Here is a 21,479-nt window from a genome sequence, read left to right as displayed (position 1 = left end):
ACTTCTGCGCAGGCATCGTTGTGCCGACCAGCATAGAAAGGGGCCTTCGACTCCGCGCTGTGATGTCATGCGAGCGCGACGGCAGAGAGGCAGGACCGGTGGAGTGGGGTGCCTTGTCGGTGGCTCCGGGCTGCCGGTGGCGCCGCGCCCTCGCTTCCCGGGCCGGCTCGACCTGCTGCCCCGCGTTATCCGGCGGCCGCTCGGAAGCGCCTCGGCTTCTGACCGCCGGCATCAAAGGGTGGCGGCGCAGCGAGCTATGGAGTGTGAGGCCGCCCCGCGGGCGGGCGCGGGCCGGCCGGGCCTCGGTGTCGCGTGCTGAGGGGAGCGGCGCTGCGGGGTCGTTGGGCGGCCGCTCCGAGGGGCCACGGCTGCCGCCCCCTTCCTGCCGCTGCCTGGGCCTCTCTGCCCTGTGCCCTTCCTCTTCCTTCGCCGGCGAGAACAGCCTCGGAACGTGCAGTGAGCGGGCGCGGGTCGCCTCCGAGGTGGCGAGCAGCAGCCGGCGGTCTGCCTTTGTCTCTTGCGCTGTGTCCAGCATTGTAAAGGAGGGCGTCAGCGCTAAAATCCCAGGGGCTAAGCAGAGCCCAGGCTGCCCTTCTTGCCCTGCTGCTTTTTTTTTTTTTTTTTTTTTTTTTTTTTTTTTTTTTTTAATTTCTGTGTGCTTAAAGACTCTCGGTAAAGTCTTTGGCCTGGATTTTTTATTTTTTTTTCCCCTCCATGTTTAAGTATCTGCATTGAATGAACTAATAAAGATGGATAAGAAATCATTTGAAACCGTGCTGGATGAAATTAGAAAGGTAACTTCTTGTTTTGCATGTCAGTTTAACCATTTGATGGTAGAATATTCCTCTTGATGAACACACCAGGTTAGGTGTTTGTATTCTTTAATAACCACTTGAGGATTCAATAAAGACTAAATTTCCTCTCAGTGTGAAGAACTGTAATCCTGTATTGCTGGTGTATCCTAGTTTTTGTATGTCAGATATAACAGTGTAAAGCTGCTGTGACATGCTTGCTCTCTTTGAGGTATTTTTATTTTCTCAGAAAACTGAGATTGAATGTCCAGACTGCTGTCACTGAGCTAACAACATGCGCTTGAAGAACACTCATTTGAAATAAGCATTTGAATAAGTTCATCACAGCATTTTCACTGTCAAGGAAGATGGGGAAGAAAAGCCAAAATAGCCACGTATCTCTTATGTGGGGGGAGGGACTGTGTTTGCTTGGCCTGATCAGAGATGCAGACTTAGAGTGTGAGGTATCCACCCTTTATATCATGGTTTAGGAGACACAACACACAAATCTGACATGAGAGGGCTGATTTCCAAGCTGCACTATGCTGCCCTTGTTCAAAGCCATGTCTGCCACAGCTCAGCGGTGTGTGCACACCTTCCTCCCGGGTGTGAAATCCTGGGTTTTGATGCATGCTCTGAACTGTGCTTGTGCATCTCCTGTTGAAAATTCACTGAGCAAATACCTGCTAGTTGTGGGAAGCAGAGATACAAACCTAGGCTTCCTGATGTCTGCTGGGTGCTCTCATTTCTTTCTGCACAGAGGCCTTCTTTTACCATGAAAGCCAGAGGTTAGTGGTTGGGACAGTTCCCCAAATGCTGGAAGTGGAAGAGGAGGTGGAAAAGTGTCTGGATCTTTCAGAACCTCTCAGATTAGTAGAACCAGGGTTTCTGTCTTGTGTGGGAAGTACAAACCTGGGATGATGTATCTTACTGTAGTTAAGCAGAGGTGATTTAAGTGTCACAGTAGAACCATTATGTATCCTGCTAAAGCTGTCTTGGTGTGGAAATGAAGGGCTTGTTTTGGATAAGATTGCCTTATGGCAGGAAAGGAATCCTTAGCTTTTTCGTGAAAGGTGGTTTTTGTTATGAAGGGTTGTCTAGGAGGTAATTTCCTTTATTTGGACTTGGGTGCTAGAGTTGAGTTTCAGTGCAGCTTCTCTTCAACGTGAGATACAGTGATGGCTGCAGTTGTAGTAGTATTATTATTTTGGAACATATTGAGGTATAAACCACTGTGCACAAAAGCCCCATTGATGAGTCTGTGTTATCACAACTAAATTTACTAGCATTTTTGCATAAGGTCATGGTGATAAATTCTTCTTTATAAAACAGGTATGTTCCATGCTGTGTAACCAGCTAAAATGTGACAGCCTCAGATATTTCAGGGTGTGGACTTCCCTCCCAACTTAAGAATTTTTATGGAAAATCTGGGGAAAAAAATCAAGGAACAAATTGCACATGAATACTTTCTCTGAGAATTGATGGTGGGAGGGAGTAACGTTTCAAATAGTACTACTGCAGTGCGGCCCTTCAGAACACACACTGTGATTTCTAAAGACTTCAAATGAAAGGGGTTTTGGCATATGATTTTAGGCAGTTATGTTTCCTGTATGCTATCTGCCTGTATTCCTGTAGGCCTCTTACTGTTGATCTAAGGATCAGTGTTGTGCTGTGTTAATAATAGCTGTGCTGTTCCAGTGTAAAGTTCATTTTCCGAATGCTTATTTTGTACCTTTGTTGCTAGGTCTTTGTTTAAACTTCATTTCTAGCTCTGTGGCAGAACCATCTTTATTATGTGATTCACAGGTCAGTTGTGTTGGTCTGTTCCATTTTCAGTCCTACAGTTAGCAGGAACAATTATTTAAATGTCTTAATGTGTAGCTTAGTTCTGTCTTTCCCCATATATATTTATGATTATTAACAAAATAAAGTTTGGGGTTGGTTTTTTTTTTGTAAATATACATAGCAGTGCTTTCTGTTTGTCTTATTATGAAGTAATTCAGTTGTTGATTTAAGGAGGAAAAGTGACATTTGTTTTGGTACAGAAGTTGCTGTGTGACATATCAGGTTTTCTTCCAAAATATGTGAAGAGAAGGAAGGGAGTGCAGAAAAAACGAGCATGAAGAGAGATGTTCTTTTTCCCCTTTGATTTCAGCATGTCTGGTAGTGTTGGTCTCTTAAAGAGGTACATAAGGGAAGGGGGTTGCCTCGAACAGTATGCGAGTGGGTTTTTGTGCACCTGTGCTACTCACAGTCAGGTTGCAGTGATGGAGAACTTCACATCTGTCTGTGTGGAGGGACAAGAACAAAAAAAGGAAGAAGTAGGGGTAGGTTTTAGGGCTATTGGGAAGGAAATAGAAATGGGTGTGTGGGTGAAGCTGGAAGTGATTTGAGAATAAGCATGAGAGCTAGCAAAAGATGCGGGCCTTGGAAACTGGGGAAGAAAGGTGTGTGCACCAGTTTGGGGCAGGAATTCAGCTGTTACCTATCTTCTTTACGTCTTGTACCTGTATCAGTGAGCTGGGTATGAGGAGAGGGAGGAAGTCCTGGCTTTTAGATAGCCCACGTGGTTATCAACAAAACTGTCTTGCCACTAAGTTAAAGGTGGTGGCCGGTACTGTGTTAAACTACGTTGCTTCCTTTGTTTTGTATGATTGCATATTAACATTTGATCTATGGGAAGGTAATGGTAAGACAACATCACTCTCTGGATCAAGCTTTCTTGTATACTTAATTCTGTCTGTACAGACTTGTTATCCAGTCTCTTCATAAATTCACTGAAGTAAGATGCTTTGCTAATTATTTTACAGGGAACGTACAAAGATTTTATGAATAATCAACTGTACTATCTTGTTTAATGTCAGGTTGATGTAAACCTTAGAGGCAAAAGGATGATCTCTCAGTACAGTTTTAAACAACAAAAAAAAAGCAAAATGAAATAAATAAAAAAATGAGTCATTTTTTGTAATAGAAGAGTATAATTACATCTCTCTGCTTTTCATTGTTCTCTCAATTATCGAAGGAGTATTCTGTTACTTAGAAATATTGCAGTGTAATTGATGCAAATGTCACTTTGTAAGGTGGGGTTTTTTTAGATTAATAGATTATTCTAGCAGATGATTGTGCTATTATAATTTTTGAGGGACTAATTATGCATGGTGTTTTTTTTTTTATCTTCTAGGCTGTATTGACTGAGTACAAATTAAAAGCTATTGAATATGTTCATGGATACTTTTCTAGTGAACAGGTAAAAGTCAATGCTCATGGGTTTAATGGGAACTATTGGTTTTGTGTATTTAGTAATATAGAAAGACAGTGTCTCCAGTCATGCTGAGGCTGATCATATTAGCTTTTTTATTTATTAACTGAGGATATTTAATTCCTTGTTATTATATCAGCATTAATCTGTTAAAAATAGTTCCAAGTTATTTTATTATCAAAATCATTACATTTTTGTTTCTCTTGTGTGGGCAAAATTGGAGAAATTTATCATAATGGAATTTAGGATTATTTTGCATGTATTTTCTACGCTGGCATGTAGTAGTAAGTGTCCAACTTATTTTGGTACTATGTAGGTTTTTTTCCTGTTTCTTTTTCTTCTTTTTTTTGGTGTATGTTTGGTAAATATGCTGTTTGAGATACTGAAGATTTATAAGCTTTTTCAGAAAGACTTGATTTTATTTTATTTTAATACGGTGGCAATTGTTATGCATATATGCAAATATATAGAGAGGAGTAAGTATCTATTTTAAATATTTCCATAGAAAAACTTCCATCTCATAAGAGAATTTTTAGGTGCCTACTTAGAAATAAAAAGAACATTAGATGTTGGTAGGCACTGATGTAATCAAACATCACAGACAGACACATGTTTTTTAGCAGTATACCACTATACTCCAAAAATGGGAAGACCATATTCATGTTGTTAGCATAATTTTTAACATATCTATAAAAGATTAATTGAAGGCCTTTCTGTTGCAGGTTGTTGAGTTACTGAGGTACTTTTCCTGGGCTGAACCACAGCTCAAGGCAATAAAGGCTTTACAACATGTAAGTTCTTGTGGCATAATCTTGTAGACTAAGTTTGCCCTCTTATTTTAGTTTTGTGATGTCTACTTTTGCAACTGGTGGGTCAGTCTACCTTTTAATCTTCAAAGTTTCCTCTTCATCTCTTTCTTTTTCTGTGGTATCAAAATACGAAACGTCATACTTTTAACCAGGGCATCTTTTCTGACTAAAGTATCTTTTACTTTCCTGTGTATCACAGGAATAGATGTAGCCCTTTTTAACTGTTGTTAACTTCCCTAATTTCTCTGCTTTTGGCAAGTGCTTTTTGCAGTTCCTTGTTCAGCATTTAGTGCATAGAGTCTCCTTCAAGTGGGAGGGAGAGATTATTAAATGTTTACTGAAATATGTGATATGAAGCTGTTACTAAGTAGCATTCTGGGTTTAAAATAATTGTAGTGTCTTATTTTATATACACTTTTTTCTTTCTTGCTTACTTGTCAGAAAATAGTGGCAGTTCCAGCATCAAAAATGGTTAATATTCTCAACTGCTTCACATTCAGTAAAGATAAACTTATTGCCCTTGAAATCTTAGCTTCGTAAGTATCTCTCATGTTATATTTCCTTAAGTGGTATTGTTTTTACTAATGTTTCAGTATATAAAACTTAAGATACTTCTAGAAGGAAGCACTGTGGCCAGTTAAGGTAAAGCACAAATCCATTATTGATGGGGCTATCAAAAGAATAATTAGTAGTAGACATTGTGCAGAATTCTATAGTTTGTCTGAGTCTTCAGCATGCTATGTGGGCTTCTGCCTGCTGGAAAACTGTCACTTTGCCAATATTTTTACAGTCGTCTTCAAATCTTGTAGAGAATGAAGAGGGACTTAAGCTTATTTCTGCTCACTGAAATATAGAAGACTTGAGACCAGAGTATTCTGGGAATTGACCCTTTTGCATTTGAAAAGCCCTCTAAATATCACGTATGTGAAAAGGAGTTAAGTAAATACATCTCTTAAATTGACACATTTGATTTACAGATCTAATGTCTATAAAAGATGTATAGATATTCTAAATGTATGTTTACACAGAAAGTTGGGTTTTTTTACTGAACACAGCTGCTTCAAAGGATCTAGCTTTTGCATATGTTTATATTGGAATTCTTCTGCCTGATTTAGGGGATTTATTATATGAAGTATTGTTCTGTTTTGAGTTGGGTTTTTTTTTGCATTAAGTATGTCTGCCTTGCATATGAATGCTATATATTACAGACAGTGTGAACATTTTGGGGCATATAAATTCATTACATAAACATCCATAAAACCAATAAGTCTGAGGATATAGACATGATCTTGCTTTTGGGTTGAGCTTTAAGAAGCTGTATGAATGCTTCTAGTCTCTTTCAGACCAAAACAAAACAGGATAGCCTAAAGGAAGTTCAGTGGCACATTAAACTAACATGTTTTGCTTCTTGAAATGAGACTGGAGCTCACAGACTCTTTAGTTGCTACACTTCAGCTGGTGTGGGGGGAGAGCGTGGTAATTTCTTTAGCTGTTGAATTTCTTTCTACAATGCAAGAGCATAATAAGGGAGTCATAATATAGAAATCCTAACCCAAATCTATGTACTACTTACTTTGCTAATCAGAACTAGAGAACAAAGCTGAAAGTTCATTCACATTTTAATACCATTTTTTGAGGTGTTTTTCATGTTTTTGTTCAACATTCTGCTGATTCCATTTCTTCTAATATCCTCCTTTGAGAAGTTCTCCTTTTTGAGGCTGTATTGTATTTCCAGTAGTTTGGATGGGGCAGGTAATGTTTGATAGCAGTAAAGGTGCTGTGGTCAGGGTTTTGAAAGAGACACGTAGAATCAGGCATTAGGCTCCTTGTACTTGCACATTCTGTTGTTGGTGTGTCTAGTGTTGTTTTTGGGAGAGGAGCAAGGAGAAAGGAACGGTACTTTATGGAACTGTGTGAGGGGTTTCACTAGCTCTGCAGAACCTGGGGAGAATTGCCAGGAGTTTCATCTTTTTCATTCTGGAGTAAATAAGATGAAAATTTGTTTCTCTACCAGTCTAGCAAGGAACAGCGGCAAACTGAGTAGCTGCTGGTTTTCTGCTGTGCTGGGAATTGCGTGCTAGTAGCAATTAAAGCTTTCTAATGAACTGCTGTGATGCAAAATTCATTTTTTCAACATAATTAATTTTGCCATAAAGTTTAGCCATCATTGTCCATTGTTCCATATTGATATTTAATTCTAATACTCCGTATTGATATTTAATTCTAATATCATGTTTCACTTACAGGTATGAAGTCCATATTTAAGCCTGGGTTTTTTACTTTAATAGTAATATTATGATCTGAACTGATTATGTTTTTTCAAGGTACTGTTGGGTACTGACTGACTAAGTATTGATCACTTTTCAGTAGTGCATTATTTCTGATAAGCATAAGAAATGGCAGTAATCGTCTATGAATGTCTTTATTTATAGCAACATTGTTGATGCTCAGAATTACCGCCTTATTGAAGATCTGTTCAGAATTAATATGTCAGAGAAGAAAAGGTGCAGAAGAATTCTTGAACAGGTAGTCAAGATACTCTAGTATCCTTGATTCTGTCAAATACAGTATTGTTTCTGTCCTTATGGTCATTGTGGGGTCAGGACTTACCGTGAAGACCGCTGGGAACTACTGGTGGAAGACAAGCTGAAAGAAGCAGCTGCAAAAAGATAAGAGCTATGTAATACATGTGCAAAAAAAGGGGAAGTTTCTGTCAGGCATTAGGATCATATGGAGAGAGGGGCACAGAATTGCAATCAATTGCTAAAGGAAACAGTCTGCATTTGTTTTAGAGAATACCAAGTGCTTAACCCCAAGTTCAGTAGAAGCAGAGGTGGTCCAAGTAGAGTTATTCAAAACAAAGGGGACTTCGGCAGAACCTCACACTATTTGGACTATTTGGGAAGAAGATTTGAGACAGAGCTTTGAATTGTTCCATGTAGGTTGATTCATGCAGTCTAAATGTCACGAAATAGTAATTCATTTCCTTAAACCATTGAATTTGATAGCAAATAATGTCCTTTCTTCATTATTTTGCAGGCTTCAAAAACGGGTTGTAAGGCTCCTCATGCTATGATATCATCCTGTGGCATGATTCCTGGCAACCCTTATCCCAAGGGCAAACCAAGCCGCATAAATGGAATTTTCCCAGTAAGCGTGATTATATGCTTTTGCTTTTCACAGCATCCTTGATTTCGGGTTCATTATAGTATAACCAAACCAGTATTCATATACATGAAAGGAGGAGTGGAATCAAAAGCAGTGTTTGGGTTTTTTTGTATTACCCCATTACAAATTTATAGGGAACTTGCATTGTTTTTATTTGCCCATTCTTTCTATGCTGCTTCAAGTAAAGGTTACTGCATAAATAAGACATTTTTCATATACGGAAAACATTGTAAATTCCAGCAATATTTGGCAGAATGGGGAGATGTGTACAGAGCCTTACTGGTAGGTTGATAAGATGACCTAATATAGTCACTACAGTACTACTGCTAATCATAGAATCATTTAGTTTGGAAAAGACCTTTAAGATCATCAGGTCTAACCATAAACCTAACCCTGCTAAGTCCACCACTAAACCATGTCCCTAAGCACCTCGTCTGTACGTCTTTTAAAAACCTCCAGGGATGGTGACTCAACCACCTCCCTGGGTAGCCTGTTCCCATGTCTGACAACCCTTTCAGTGAAGAAATTTTTCTTAATATCCAGTCTAAATGTCCCCTGGTGCAACTTGAGGCCATTTCCTCTTGTCCTATCACTTGTCACCTGGGACAAGAGACCAGCACCCACCTCGCTACAACCTCCTTTAAGGTAGCTGTAGAGAGTGATAAGGTCTCCTCTCAGCCTCCTCTTCTCCAGGCTGAACAACCCCAGCTCTCTCAACCACTCCGCATAAGGCTTGTGCTCCAGACCCTTCACCAGCTTTGTCACCCTTCTCTGGACATGCTGTCTTTGTGTAGTTCTTGAAAAACCATGTTAAGTATTTTCTGTGAACACTTAAGGGACTGCAAAATATAAGTTATTATGTCCACAAATCAAAATGCAGAATTCTAATTGTGTCAGAAACATGGGCTGTTTAATACGCATCTCTTTACAAAAGCTCAGTGTTACAAACCAAGCTATTGGAATGCTCTTACTTACCATTTTACAAGCCTAGAACACAGTTTCTTCTTCCTAACAAACATGGTTAAGTATCGCTTTCAGAATATTCAAAAACTTGAATGTAGTTTAGAAAAAAAATCAAATATGGCAGAAATTCTATAGCAAGATTTACTTCTAAATTGATACTTAATAGTTTAATTTTCTTTTGTTTCAGGGAACCCCTATCAAAAAGGACACAGAAGAATGTACTAATGAAGGAAAGGGAATAGCAGCCCGTATACTTGGACCATCCAAACCAGTATGTCTAATAAATGAGTAAATAAATGGAACTTTAAGAAAAAAACAAAATCCAACCACCAGCCAATTCAATGAGGCCTTTATATAAAATGCTATTGTGTTACAAGAAGACTGTAGAGCAGCAATTTAAACAAAGCTAAACTTCTATAATAAAGATAGTATGACCTAGTATTTTTTTTATTTAATTTGAAAAGAAGCTCCAGTTTATATCTGTGGGGGATAGGATTCTCTAGTGGATACAATGGGTGTCCATTTGAAGACAGAATTTGAATTACAGTAGCAGAAGACAAAACTAAAAGCATTTTTAGTAGTTTGTCATGAGCTAGTGGAAGTTTTAGATACAAATATATGCAATTTTTTATTACAGTCTCTGAGGATTTCCCACATGAACATAAAAAATGCCTGCATCTTGGAAACTTGAATTACAGCAGTGCCTTAGAAGAAGGTTCTTGTTCCTTAATAACACAGCTGATCTGTATTTCAAAATTTTTAAGCATGTGGGACAAACTTTCAATGAACCTGATACTACTTTGAAGTATTGTCCAAATGTTTTATTTTCACTTTTATTATGAGATGTTTCCCACTAAGGTGTATTACTTTAAAGGGACAGGTAGCTTCGTAAGTATTTGTTAATTTTAAATGTGCTAAATCTTTAAAATGAGAAGTCAGCCCAAGACTGCAGTGTGAAAGCTACAAGGCAGGAATAAGTTCCCTTTCCCACCCGTGTTCAGTGTTATATTAAAATCTAAAGGTATACTAGTGATGCTTGTTTCATTTTTTTCAGAAACAGTGAAATATTTGCAGTCACTATGGATATTATGAAGAAATTTGCTATCTGATATTTTTCCAGTGAAGTACAGCTGTCTGTAGTAGTATCTGAATGTTAGTTATTTGTCTGAGAAACATTAGGTAATGCTTTCACTATTGCTTTTTCCGTTTGTTTTTTGTTTATGTAGGCTCCATCAACCTACAATCCACACAAACCAGTTCCATACCCCATCCCACCATGTCGGCCACATGCAACTATTGCACCAAGTAAGGCTTCTATGTGTTCTAGCTCAATGCTATTGTTTCATCCATTTGCCTTTTAAGTAATAGGTGTCAAGTGTCAGTTTCTCTGACCATGGTCATATCTGAAATTGACTTGCGCTCCCTAAGCATGCTCTGGGTACTGGTTTCTACCTCTTCCTGTCATGAACGCAGAGTTGATAAAAAGAGGAATATATGGACTTCTTTTTCCAACATCCACATCATAAGGAAAATTCACAATCCTGTTCTGATGACAAAATATTTCATTTGTGGGAGGCATTGTGCATGTTAGACAAGACTAGGGCTGTGTCTTTGTTGTAATGTTTGACCAAGGTTTGGGCTTTGGCTTGGCAAGTCTGTTGACCAAGCCTAGGATATGGTTAGGCACAGCCCTGAATTGGGTGAAAATATGTAGGAGCTTGCTGAAGGACAGTAATCTGTTTCTCAGTTGCCTTCAGCTTTACTTTCTCTCCATCACAATGGAGAGAAAACAGTTTCCTAGAAGAAACGTTTAGCTATGTAGATTTCAATCTCAAAAGGGACAAAGTGATTGCCTTTTCCTGTGTTTGGCCTGGCTATTCCTACCTAGCCTTGTGCCTCAAGTAAGATTGAGTCTTCCTTCATAAACTCCTCTCTCTTTGCTCTGCTGCATTAGTTGTTTGGTTCCAGACATTTTTGGAAAGGAGCACAGCAATTTCCATTTCTTTGGAAGAAGAGCTTGGAGTATTTATGGAGTCAGACTCTGGCCTTTTTGAGCAGCAGCTGAAAGCTTTTCCTAATCTTGCCATTCTGTACTGCAAAACAAGGAGTGCTCTGGTTAGGAAGCGTGATTTTCGCTGATGTTTCAGGGAGTTTTTCAGGTATTTGATAAGAAGGTGTGGTAGAGCTCTTAGCGTGCATGTTAAAAGGGTGAGTCATCTAACCAACTTGATGTCTGCAAGTTTCTTTATAGTCAGTTCGGAAAAATGGGCACTACTAGTAGCTAAAGTAAGTCTGATGATTTGTGTCCTAGAAATAACTTGCTCCCCAGAAAGTGTACAGGAAACTTGCAGGCTAGCTCAAATTTATATTAAATAAATCGCATCCGAAGTAAGATAGGGCACAAAATTTGGCCTGTGACTGGAGGTAAGTATTAGTACATTTTAGGATATGAAACAGCTTTGAGGTTTCAGGGCCTTATTAGGCTGCAACATGTTTTTAAAAAACTTGTGGCAACGGAACTCATAACTGATGATATATTTATATATATAAAAAATGTGTTTAATGAGATTGCAGATGCTGACCTGAAACTGTGAATGTGATTATTTTCAAGCAATAGTCAGAATTGTCGGAATGATGTTTTGTTTTCTGCCTCTTATGTGTATTGGTTTAACATTTCCTTCCTGGCTGACACGATGATTGTTAGTTACTTTTCTGATTTTCAGCCAAGAGTTGTCATGCAAGAAATCTTAACATTAGGTAGAACTATTATGAAAGTGTGAAATTAAAAAGGATTGTGTATGACAGATTACTGCACTTTGAGTATTTTTCAAGTGCTACCTTTTCCCATGAAGAGTAAGTTCTTATGCTCTTAAAATATTCATTCAAGACCACTGTGAAGTGTATTTATGTTCCTGTGATTTGAATTCTGATGTTCTTCATCAGAACTGTATACCACAGCTATACAACAGTTTGAGTTGCTCCAAAGAATAAGGGAAGAAAAGGGGTATTTTTTTATATGTTAAGTACAATAAGTATTTTATATTAAAATAATTTTCTAACCCACTTGAATTTCTCAACATTTAAAGAAATATTGAAGAATGACAGACTTAAGTATTTGAGATGGGACATTTTTCTCTGAATTTTCTGACTAGTGTTGGAGGGCTTGTCATGGTCACTGGTGTATGTTTGGCTCTTTTGTTTGTCAAGGCTTTAATGTTACAGGAAGAGTTGCAACAGCCTTTAAGTTAGGAATGTAAAAAGAACAAATGATGCTGCAGACACTCTGAATCACTCCTCCCCTTTGAGGTTTTCAGGCAAAATGGAACTGAAAGCAATTGAAACCTGACTTTTTCAGGCTCTTTCAAGAGAACTGCGCTTACTAAAATTTGGATCACAATGCATGTCACTCAGGCAGACACTGGCAAATGTCAGCATCCAGCCTGGATGATTAACTGGTCTGGGTTTTTGGTGAAGGAATGTCCTACAATCTTGCAAATGTTCTTTTAAAGGAAAACACACTTACTGATTCATTTATATATAGGTTCTTCTGACAACCGAGATGTGTATTGCATTTGTTCTTTTAGGTGCTTACAACAATGCTGGCTTAGTTCCAATGGCTAATGTCATAGCTCCAGGCTTACCAGCTCCTCCACCATACACTGCTAATCAAGTGGTATCAGGTAAAGCATGCATACCTTTAAAAATGTTGATGGTATTTTTTCTAATTCATTGTTGTGAATGGATCATTCACTGCTGGAGTTTCATTTGCTTGTAAATAACAAGCTGTTGTTCTCTGTTTAGAAAATGAGGACCTTTCCAGCCAGGCAAAACCTTCCCAAAATCAAGGTAAATTGCAAGTCCACAGGGGGATTTTTGTGTTGATTGTATCTTTGTTCTTTGTTCATAAAAATGTAAGCAACTTATTTGTTTAGTGGGATTTTCGTAAGCCTCTAAGTATTTAACTACTGTTGGAAAAGGATCCCTTGAGAGTTGAGAAAAAATAATCTCAGGCATTTGGTACTTAGTAGCATTGAAACATTAAAATTTGGTCTTTTGTTTTAGCTCATTAAAGTTTTATATTCTTCAGCATATAAGTATGTGAGAAATCATGCAAAATACTAAATCAAAATGTTCTTTGCAGTGTAGTGCACTGAAACACTTCATTAATATCTTTGCAGTTGTAAAACTTTGGACACCTGTTTGAAAACTAATTCAGATTTTAATTTCATATATTAGTTGCAATGGGAAGCTAGGAATACAAGAGAAACAGATTCTTCATTTATAGTTTGTTGAAATCCACGTGTGGAATGTCTTATACTGATACATCCAACTGTGTCTACCTGCACTTTTGTCTTATCCTTTAAATTCCAATTCTTTTTGCAGAAGAGAGAGTTTTGCGGGTTTTTGTGTGTCTCTGTTGGTGTGGTACTTTGTATGCTTTTTACACTTAGTACAAATCATAATAATAAATCCCTTTATGAACTTACACAAAGGCTTTGATAATAATTTGTTAGGTTTGACAAATAGAAACTGAGAATCTACTGACTCTTGAGTCAGGCATATTAACAAATACACAAAATAGATAAGATGACGATGATAAGTTTAGCTCCTTTAAATATTTCTAGGGAAAAAAAAAAAGTTATGTTTTGTCTTTTCTCCTCTGTGCCCAGGGATGGTTCTACAGAAATGTTGCGGTTTCAAAGAATCACTTTATTCATATATACCCCTTTAAGTGTGCATGTATTTACAAGGTAGTTTATACAGCTAAATGAACACAGTGTAAAGAATAAAATTTTCTCTTAGGAGGAGGAATTCAGTAACAGCTCTGGGTTCTATTGCAGCAGTATTTCCCTGGTGATTGTCTTGGCTGTCAGGATTAACCACTGTGTTCTTTTGGAGAGTCTTCAGCTTGGAAACAGGGTGAGGAAAGGACAGAATCCAGAGCCGAGCAATCTGGGTCTAGGTTTTTGGAAAAGAATATGTAAAAAGAAATAGTTTGTTTGCAAACTTGCTAGTTTTAGAGTTTCAAGATACATAAAGCAGGAGTTTCTCATATCAGCTTAGGTCCAAGATTTTAAAGATTCTGGTTTTGGGTTTGTGTGTGTATATGTAGAATTTGGGCAAGAGAGAAATCTAAGCTGTTACAAAGTTATGGGTAATGAGTTTGGCTGGTTGGATCAGTAATTTGCTTACAGTTGAACAGATTATTTTAAAAGTAAAATAAAGCATGAGGGTTGTTTGAGAGGAGTGATTAATTAACACATTCACATTCCACAGGAAACTAGATAGAGGCATACCAAGGCTCTTGACATGCCAGTGTTCATAAATGCAGCATCTTTCCTTTAACCCCCACATCACCATTCACAGTGTGCCTGCCTGTTTTCCTCCAGCTTGACTGATGTCTCTGACTTACTTTGTAGGGTTGGTATAAGCTGATTCTTCCTAGTGGCAGGCGCTTGCTTCAATCATAGACATCTGACTTCAGACTCACACAAATATTTGTTGATAAGGTCAAGTGCCAATGTTAGTTTAATACTGTAGTGTGATACATGAATTTAAAAGTGTACCTTCTTAGAATCAAAATCTGAAGGAAACACAGTGAAGAGAATGACCTGATTTTGAAGGAAAGAAAAATACCAGCACCTGAAATCAGCTTTCTTCAGCTGTTGACTAAACTTCTCTGAAATCATGATACATTGAATTAACTGGTTCTGAAGGAAATTCTGACCTTCAGTGAGAGTGGATGCAGAGGAGCCCAGGTGATCTGATGCCAATGGAATATTAGATCTGATTTGGGTACTGCCAGATGTTAGGGACCAGAGGGAGGGTGTTGATCTGTATCATTTAGGCATTCTTACAGAGTGTATTTGAGTATCTAACTGTCCTGCATGAGATCATGAAGAGGTAGCAGATGTCACAAAGTGTTTTAAAGAGGAGTGGTAGCTTACATGATGTACAACTTGTGTGATGTGTTTGTACGTACCTTTTTGTTTTGTCTTCATAGGCTCCAGTGTTCATTGTTTATATACAGACATTGTATGTTAGCTATTGCCTGTGTATCATATTTTCAATTGCTGTATAAAATGTGTTTGTGTTGATTTCAAACATTTCTGACAGTTTCAAGTATTCTTACCAGTTTTGTTTCTTTGCAGCTTTTTCTGCACAAGCGAATCAGCTCTTTACTCCTCATGGTTCTAATCCTTCAACACCTGCTGCTACTCCAGTCCCTACCCCATCACCTGTCAAGGCAATAAGCCATCCATTAGCACCTGCAACTCCACTCATCTCTGGGATGAACATGTCTACCCCTGTCCTTCCTGTTTTCCCAGGACAGGTCTCCTCTTCCATCCATACATCTCAGCCATCCACCCCAACCCCTACTGTCATCAAATCCCTTTCATTGCCTGGTGTTCCTGTCACATCTGTTCACAGTGCAACCTCCACCCCTATCCCTGCAGTTTTTTCTGGGCTGGCTTCTATACCTACTGCTATGCCAGCTCCGCAAGGTTCTTCCACACCGTGTGCCACACCTGCGCCTAGTGAAGCTTTTGCATCTGCTACTGCACCATTTGCTGGCCTCCCGTTTTCTGCAACCTCTTCAATTGCTTCTGCTAATAATTCCACTCCATTGTCATCAGTTTTTGCTGGCCTCCCTTTGTCCTTGCCGCCCAACGCCCAAGGGATTTCTAGTCCTGTTCCATCTACAATTGCTAATTCTCCTGCCACTACCATTCCTGGTTCACTTAGCTTGCCTAACCCAATTTTGTCTGTCTTAAAGGGATTTCTGACATCAAATGACACTTCATTAATCAATTCATCTGCTTTACCTTCTGCTATGACAAGTGAACTTGCTTCTTTATCTGCTCTTGCTAATCAAAGCTCTGACCCTCCCACTTCCTCTGTCAACAAATGTTACACTCCATCAGCCACCCCCACCCCACAGCGTTCCTCCACACCAGGGTTGGCCATTTTTCCAGGTCTTCCATCCCCATCTGTAGCCAATTCTAGTTCCACTCCTCCAACATTGCCTGCACAGTCACCTTTAACCACTTCGCCATCGATTTTGCCAGTCAACTGTGGCTCATCAGCCTCCCTCTTGCATGGCACAAGCCCTACTAATCCTGATCAGCAGCTCTCATCAGCCCCAGCTGCCACAAGTATCCCAGTTCTGGTCAAAACAGAACCCATGAGTCCTACCCTCTCGGCCTTCAAAGGTCCATCACATTCGGCCGGCCCTTCTCATGGCACTATAGGATTATCAGCGCTCGGGCGTGCATACACCTCAGCAGCTTCAGTGCCAGTCAGTTTACCCAGTTCCCTGAATCCAGCACTATCAGGTCTCTCCTCTTTGAGTGCTCCTCTAAACAATTCCAGTTCTCTGGCTTCCATTTCCCTCGCCCCACATGGCTCCTCTGCTCCCATGCCCCCTGTGTTCAATGGACTTCCTCCTTTTACGTCTCTAACCAGTAACTTTGCTTTTACTGGTAATCCAGCACTTACACCACCTGTCACTCTCCCAGGGTCTTTGTTAGCTACTCCGTCTACAACCGCTTCAGCCGTGTCTGCCCCTCATGTGAGTTCCACTGCCGCCGTACTCTCAGGACTCGCCGCCTCAGCAACAGTCTCTGCTCCACCCTTCTCGCTTAACTTGTCCAGTGCCGTCCCTTCCCTTTTTTCTGTTGCCCAGGGACCTCTGGGATCATCAAACCCATCCTTCCCTGGTTTTCCTGTCTCTAACACACCCTCTGTCACTCCTGCTCTCCCTTCTTTCCCTGGCCTCCAGGCATCTTCTGCAGTAGCAGCAGTTGCACCGTTGCCGGCAGCTGCCACAGCCCCATCTCCGGCTCCGGTCCTGCCAGGGTTTGCCTCGGCCTTTAGCTCAAACTTCAACTCTGCACTTGTTGCACAGGCTGGGTATGTTTCTGTTTCTGAAGGAGGTCAGAACCATTTCTTTTTCTCTTGAGCAAAACACTGATTTTACTTTAGGCGTAGACTTTATTTTCACTCATAGTTAGTAATTACAGTTAATTTTTTAAGTTAGTTCACCACTAGATTTCCACCTGTCTTTAGAAACTGATAGAGTAGTTACTAAATAGGTTGTCCTCAGTAGTCCCTATTATGACAGTCTAATCCAGTGAGGTGCTGAGTGATCTTATTTCCCAGATGAGGATACTTGGCACCTCCTAGGCTTTTACAAGAATGGATTCCACGTGGGCATCCATTGACACATCCAGGTAATAGCAGACAATATCTTAGATGTTCCTATGTTTTAAGGAAGTACTCAGCATTAACTTTTGTCTGTAAAGTTTTTTTGTGTGCAAATTGTAGGCACAGCCGAGGTACAAAAATTTCTGAGTTCCCTTCTTAGGTGTGCTCTAGACAGTCTTGGTTTGTGTGTGCATGAATAATTTGTAGGTGGGTAGAGACTGGGCTTCTGTTTGGAAATTCTGGCATTTATGAGGTTTAGAAAAAGAGGTACTTTTCTAATTTATATAGACATAAGCTTATAGAGGGATAAACATAGGATAAAACATGATGCAGATGTTCCTAATAATAGCCGCATCTTGACATTCTTTCAGCTTGACGTCTGGACTACAGACACCGGGAAATGCAGTTTTTCCTGGTCTTTTATCTCTCCCTGGTATCCCTGGCTTTCCCCAAAGTGCCGCACAGTCTTCCTTACAGGAATTGCAGCATAGTGCGGCTGCACAGTCAGCACTACTACAGGTAACATGCCTATTTGTTAATACTGTTTTGCTTCCAGTAATTGTTTGAGCATGTACTTGTGTGTTAACTTCTTGGGATTAGTTTAAGTCAGTAAATGATTAAAACCCCTAACCTGTTTGAGAACTGATTACAAGGATGATGATAAAGAACAACTCATATTAAATTATTGAAGGCCAATGTACAGTGCTTCTGGATGTTATGAATATGATTAAACCCTTTTTGAAAACTCTTTGTAAAATGGGGAGGAGTGAAAAAAAAAAAGAAAATACAGGCAAGTGAAATTTTTGCTAGGTTTGTGTTAAATCTGATGAGCTGACCATGTAGTTGCAAAATTTGTGCTCAGTTCCAGTCTGACATTTTAATACTTAAAGATTTCTGTGGAAAACCGCTTTGTTGTGAGTTATGTGCCTCTCTACACATGCAATCAGATTGTCTTAAATTTGTGTCTGCTGTGGTTGTGCCTTTCTCTTGACAGTTCCCACAAGTATTGTAATATAAGCTTGAGGTAGCTTTAGGTAATGTGTAGTTTCATCATCTCTCTTGTCCATGAAATAACTTGTTTCAGTCATCAACCTACATAAGTTAACTGAAATTATCATCAGAGTTTGTACTTAGATGTTTAGTTTGCCTTTTGTTAAAAATGGCCTCTGTACAGATTAAGGATTCTGGTAGGAAATTTGTCCTTCTCTACAAAATACTAAAAGAGGCAGTTGAATGTCTTGAATTAATGTTTTCTCTCCTCTGTGACACATCAGTTTTTGAAATGGAGCATGTGTCTACGTACTGTTCAATATGCAGAATATTGTCAGATATCTGTTGAATATCAGGGGAAATAGATCGGAAGAAGCAAATTACTTAATCTAGGCCATGCTGCTTTTGCAGCTCGGGAATTGTCTATTCTGTAGAAATCTATGTACACAGATTGCATTGAGGAAACATCAGTTTTCTTGTTTACAAGTTCCAATCACTAAAATTAACACTTAGCTACTCGAGCAGTGAAGGTAAAGAAAGTTCAAAGTCAGTGAAATACTACAGGTCTTGATTAGGCTGTACCTTCCAAATCAGCTGTGGCATGCTCCACTGGAAAGTAAACACCATTAACACTTCTTCATTTTTCCTCTTAATCCAACTGCTTTACTCATTCTCTGGTATTTCAGAGCAATAGCTGCACTACAGTTTCACATCTGCGTATAGGTGCATTGCTCACCTCTGTTCTTTGCATACTTCATATTATACTTTGTTTGTTTTGGCTTGAGTAGGACTGGTATTGTGCCTGAAATTTTGCTTCATTTAGATTTTTGTTTGTTTCTTTGTTTTTATCAGTGCTGTTTCCTAACTTCTTCTCTTCCTTGAAGGCACATTCTGCTTCTGCTCTGGAGAACTATACAGCTCAGCCTGAAGGTTTTGCTAACTATCCGTCAACACCAGGAACACCATTTTCATTGCAGACAAGTCTGCCCCAGAGTGGATGGCAATAAATACCGGGCATTTTTAAAGACTGCAGTTGTTGCTTGACAGAGCCTGATCGTATTCACTTTGAAGGCTGTCTCCGCGTTAGTGGGAGCATGGTCTGAATTTGGGAAAGAGGGGGAAAACATGAGGGTAAAACGATTCCAGGAGGCTGTGTCAGATGTCAAACCTAATTTGTGATTGCATTTAATTGATTCAGGGTCTGATCCTGTGAATTGCTGAGCATCCTTGACTCTCCTTTTAGCTTATGAGTTGAATGTTTGGTGTCTTACAGGATCAGGAACATTCAAACAAACATTTATGTAAATAGAGCAGTTGGCTGTCAAACTGAATGGGGAGAACAAGTATACTTAATAGTGTGTATAAGCACCTATCCTTCTGTTATGTTTTGTATGGTATATGTGGTTAATATAGAATGAGATCTAGACTGAAACTAGATACTTAAAGCTGTAGACGATCTTTTGTCTAGATGCACGCTTCTTGTGTGTGCATAGATCAAGGTCAGTTTATGGTTCTTTGGATCTTTTCTTCGTATGTGTGAGGATCTCCTGTTAGTGTCAGCAGTATGTTAAGGGGAGGCTAGATCAGAGGGGTGTGGGGGTTTTCTTACGCTTTGAAATATTGTCATGGGCTTGCTGCTGAATTGAGTACTCCTTTGTCTGAATCTGAACAGGAGAGCTAGGAAATGATGCTGTACTATATTTGGGTAGAAGTGGATTATGTTTTACTGGAGTATGGTTTAGCTAGCTGAGAATATGTCTTTCTGAAGTATATAAAAGCATTTTAATTTGCCTCTAAAATACTGTTCCATAACATTCTCCCTGCCCCCACACCTCTCTGCGAATGAAATAATTGTACTGCGGGTAGGCTGCCTATCCGGCACTTTTGACTGCAGACTTCTGTGAATGTTTACAGACATGGGTCAAGTTCTTCTCTCCCTTATAGTCGTAAACTCACTGGTTCTCTATATGCTTTTCGCCTATAAACCACAACTTGAGGGTGCTTATGTTATCCTGTGAATATAAGTGGGAGCAGAATTTGGACCATGGATTTTTTAGTATTTTTCCTTGGAAAATGTACATGATTTTAAAGGCATATAGCTAAATTAACTGTATTGGTTAGGAAGGGTTATGACGCAGCATATAGAAAGGTCTTGCTTTGTTAGTGAAATTCAGTTGTGCACTCTTCTAATAATGTTAGTACCTGTGGCAATGTGTAACACATCATTGAATATCATCTATTTAAGATAAACTCTTGATCATGTTCTAGAGACAATAGACATGAATGATATTCAATCCTGTGATTAAATTAAAATGTAGAGGATACTATACTGTAGAAAAGCTCTGCACCTAGAGGTTTACTTTTTTAAAGATGAATTCTGCTGGGAGATGTTGCTAATGTATTTTCTTTCAAGATGTGAACAAACTTTTTTAGAACATTAACGGAAATTCCTGTATTGGTTTTTAACACAATTTTTTTAAATAAAAAGTTTACTGTCATGGCAAAAAGGCTTTGCTGACTATTTACATATTTGGCTAAAATACAGATGAATAAACTTGTTTTTACGAAGACACTTCCTAATGTTTGATCTTGCTTATGCTGTTTCTTCATTATGCGGAATTATAGACTGAATTATAAAATTGGTTTCCAAAAGAGTGGCAATAGAAATATCCTGTGGCGTGTTTATATAAAAAAATTAAATAGTGTCCTCAATACTTTGTCAGCAGTTGGGTAGTCTTGCATTTTAATAATCAAATTCACATATTACTTTAAATCTAAAGATAAAAACAAATTGCACTTTTACTTTTTTCGTTTTGTGAAGCTGTTGAATTCTAATGATTCTCCACTCTGAACTGCTTTTAAAATCAGTGCCTTATATCTTGACTCAAGGAATAGGTGGAAAAAATCTCCACAATCTTTCATTATACTTTTCTTCTCATTCTTTTCATGACTTGTTCTTTGTAGATTAGTAGATCAATTGGAGAAGGAGAAAATAAAAATATAGGTATCTTCTCAAGGGTGAATTGGCTTTTGTTCTATAGATATGAGTGTAAAGTAGTTCAAAGTCGGTAAGCATTTTGTAACATTACTGAGGTGCTGAATTTGGTCTCTGATTTGAGTCCTAGTTTCCCCATCAAGGAAAGTTTAAACTAATTCACAGTCAAAAACAAGTACCAGACATCAGCTGTTATGCAGGGTTTTATCAAAAAGTAGTTTGTAGGCTATTTCTGAAAACATCTATTGAATGGTTGTGGGGTGTGAGTTGGTGCGTTTTTTTTCTGTCTGAACATT

At 38.9% G+C, this 21,479-nt stretch overlaps 1 protein-coding gene across 2 annotated transcripts; it reads left to right on the top strand.

Moving 5' to 3' along the window:
* Nucleotides 1–749: 749 nt before the first annotated feature.
* PROSER1 (proline and serine rich 1) lies at nucleotides 750–20,747 on the top strand. Of its 2 annotated transcripts, XM_009816419.2 has the most exons (13): nucleotides 750–794; nucleotides 3,973–4,038; nucleotides 4,773–4,841; nucleotides 5,301–5,395; nucleotides 7,292–7,385; nucleotides 7,899–8,009; nucleotides 9,178–9,261; nucleotides 10,217–10,295; nucleotides 12,575–12,670; nucleotides 12,792–12,836; nucleotides 15,143–16,904; nucleotides 17,570–17,717; nucleotides 19,073–20,747. In XM_009816419.2, exons 1-13 carry the CDS (start codon nucleotides 750–752, stop codon nucleotides 19,193–19,195), a joined length of 2,817 nt encoding a protein of 938 aa, XP_009814721.2. In that variant the 3' UTR covers nucleotides 19,196–20,747. The 2 variants fall into 2 exon arrangements, with proteins under 2 accessions (XP_009814721.2, XP_059673909.1); XM_059817926.1 differs by lacking the exon at nucleotides 3,973–4,038.
* Nucleotides 20,748–21,479: the final 732 nt, after the last annotated feature.

This window comes from Gavia stellata, chromosome 1 (genome assembly GCF_030936135.1).
Source record: "Gavia stellata isolate bGavSte3 chromosome 1, bGavSte3.hap2, whole genome shotgun sequence".
Taxonomy (NCBI): Eukaryota; Metazoa; Chordata; class Aves; order Gaviiformes; family Gaviidae; genus Gavia; species Gavia stellata.
Note: the sequence above shows the minus strand (reverse complement) of the source record. Positions and strands in the feature narration are given on the sequence as shown.

Bases quoted from the DNA above. Each gene is read 5' to 3' on its own strand.
- PROSER1 (XM_009816419.2), top strand. From the start codon at position 750: ATGGATAAGAAATCATTTGAAACCGTGCTGGATGAAATTAGAAAG. The intron at 5,396-7,291 runs GTAAGTATCTCT...CTTTATTTATAG, and splicing joins GCCCTTGAAATCTTAGCTTC to CAACATTGTTGATGCTCAGA. The intron at 10,296-12,574 runs GTAAGGCTTCTA...TTGTTCTTTTAG, and splicing joins ACATGCAACTATTGCACCAA to GTGCTTACAACAATGCTGGC.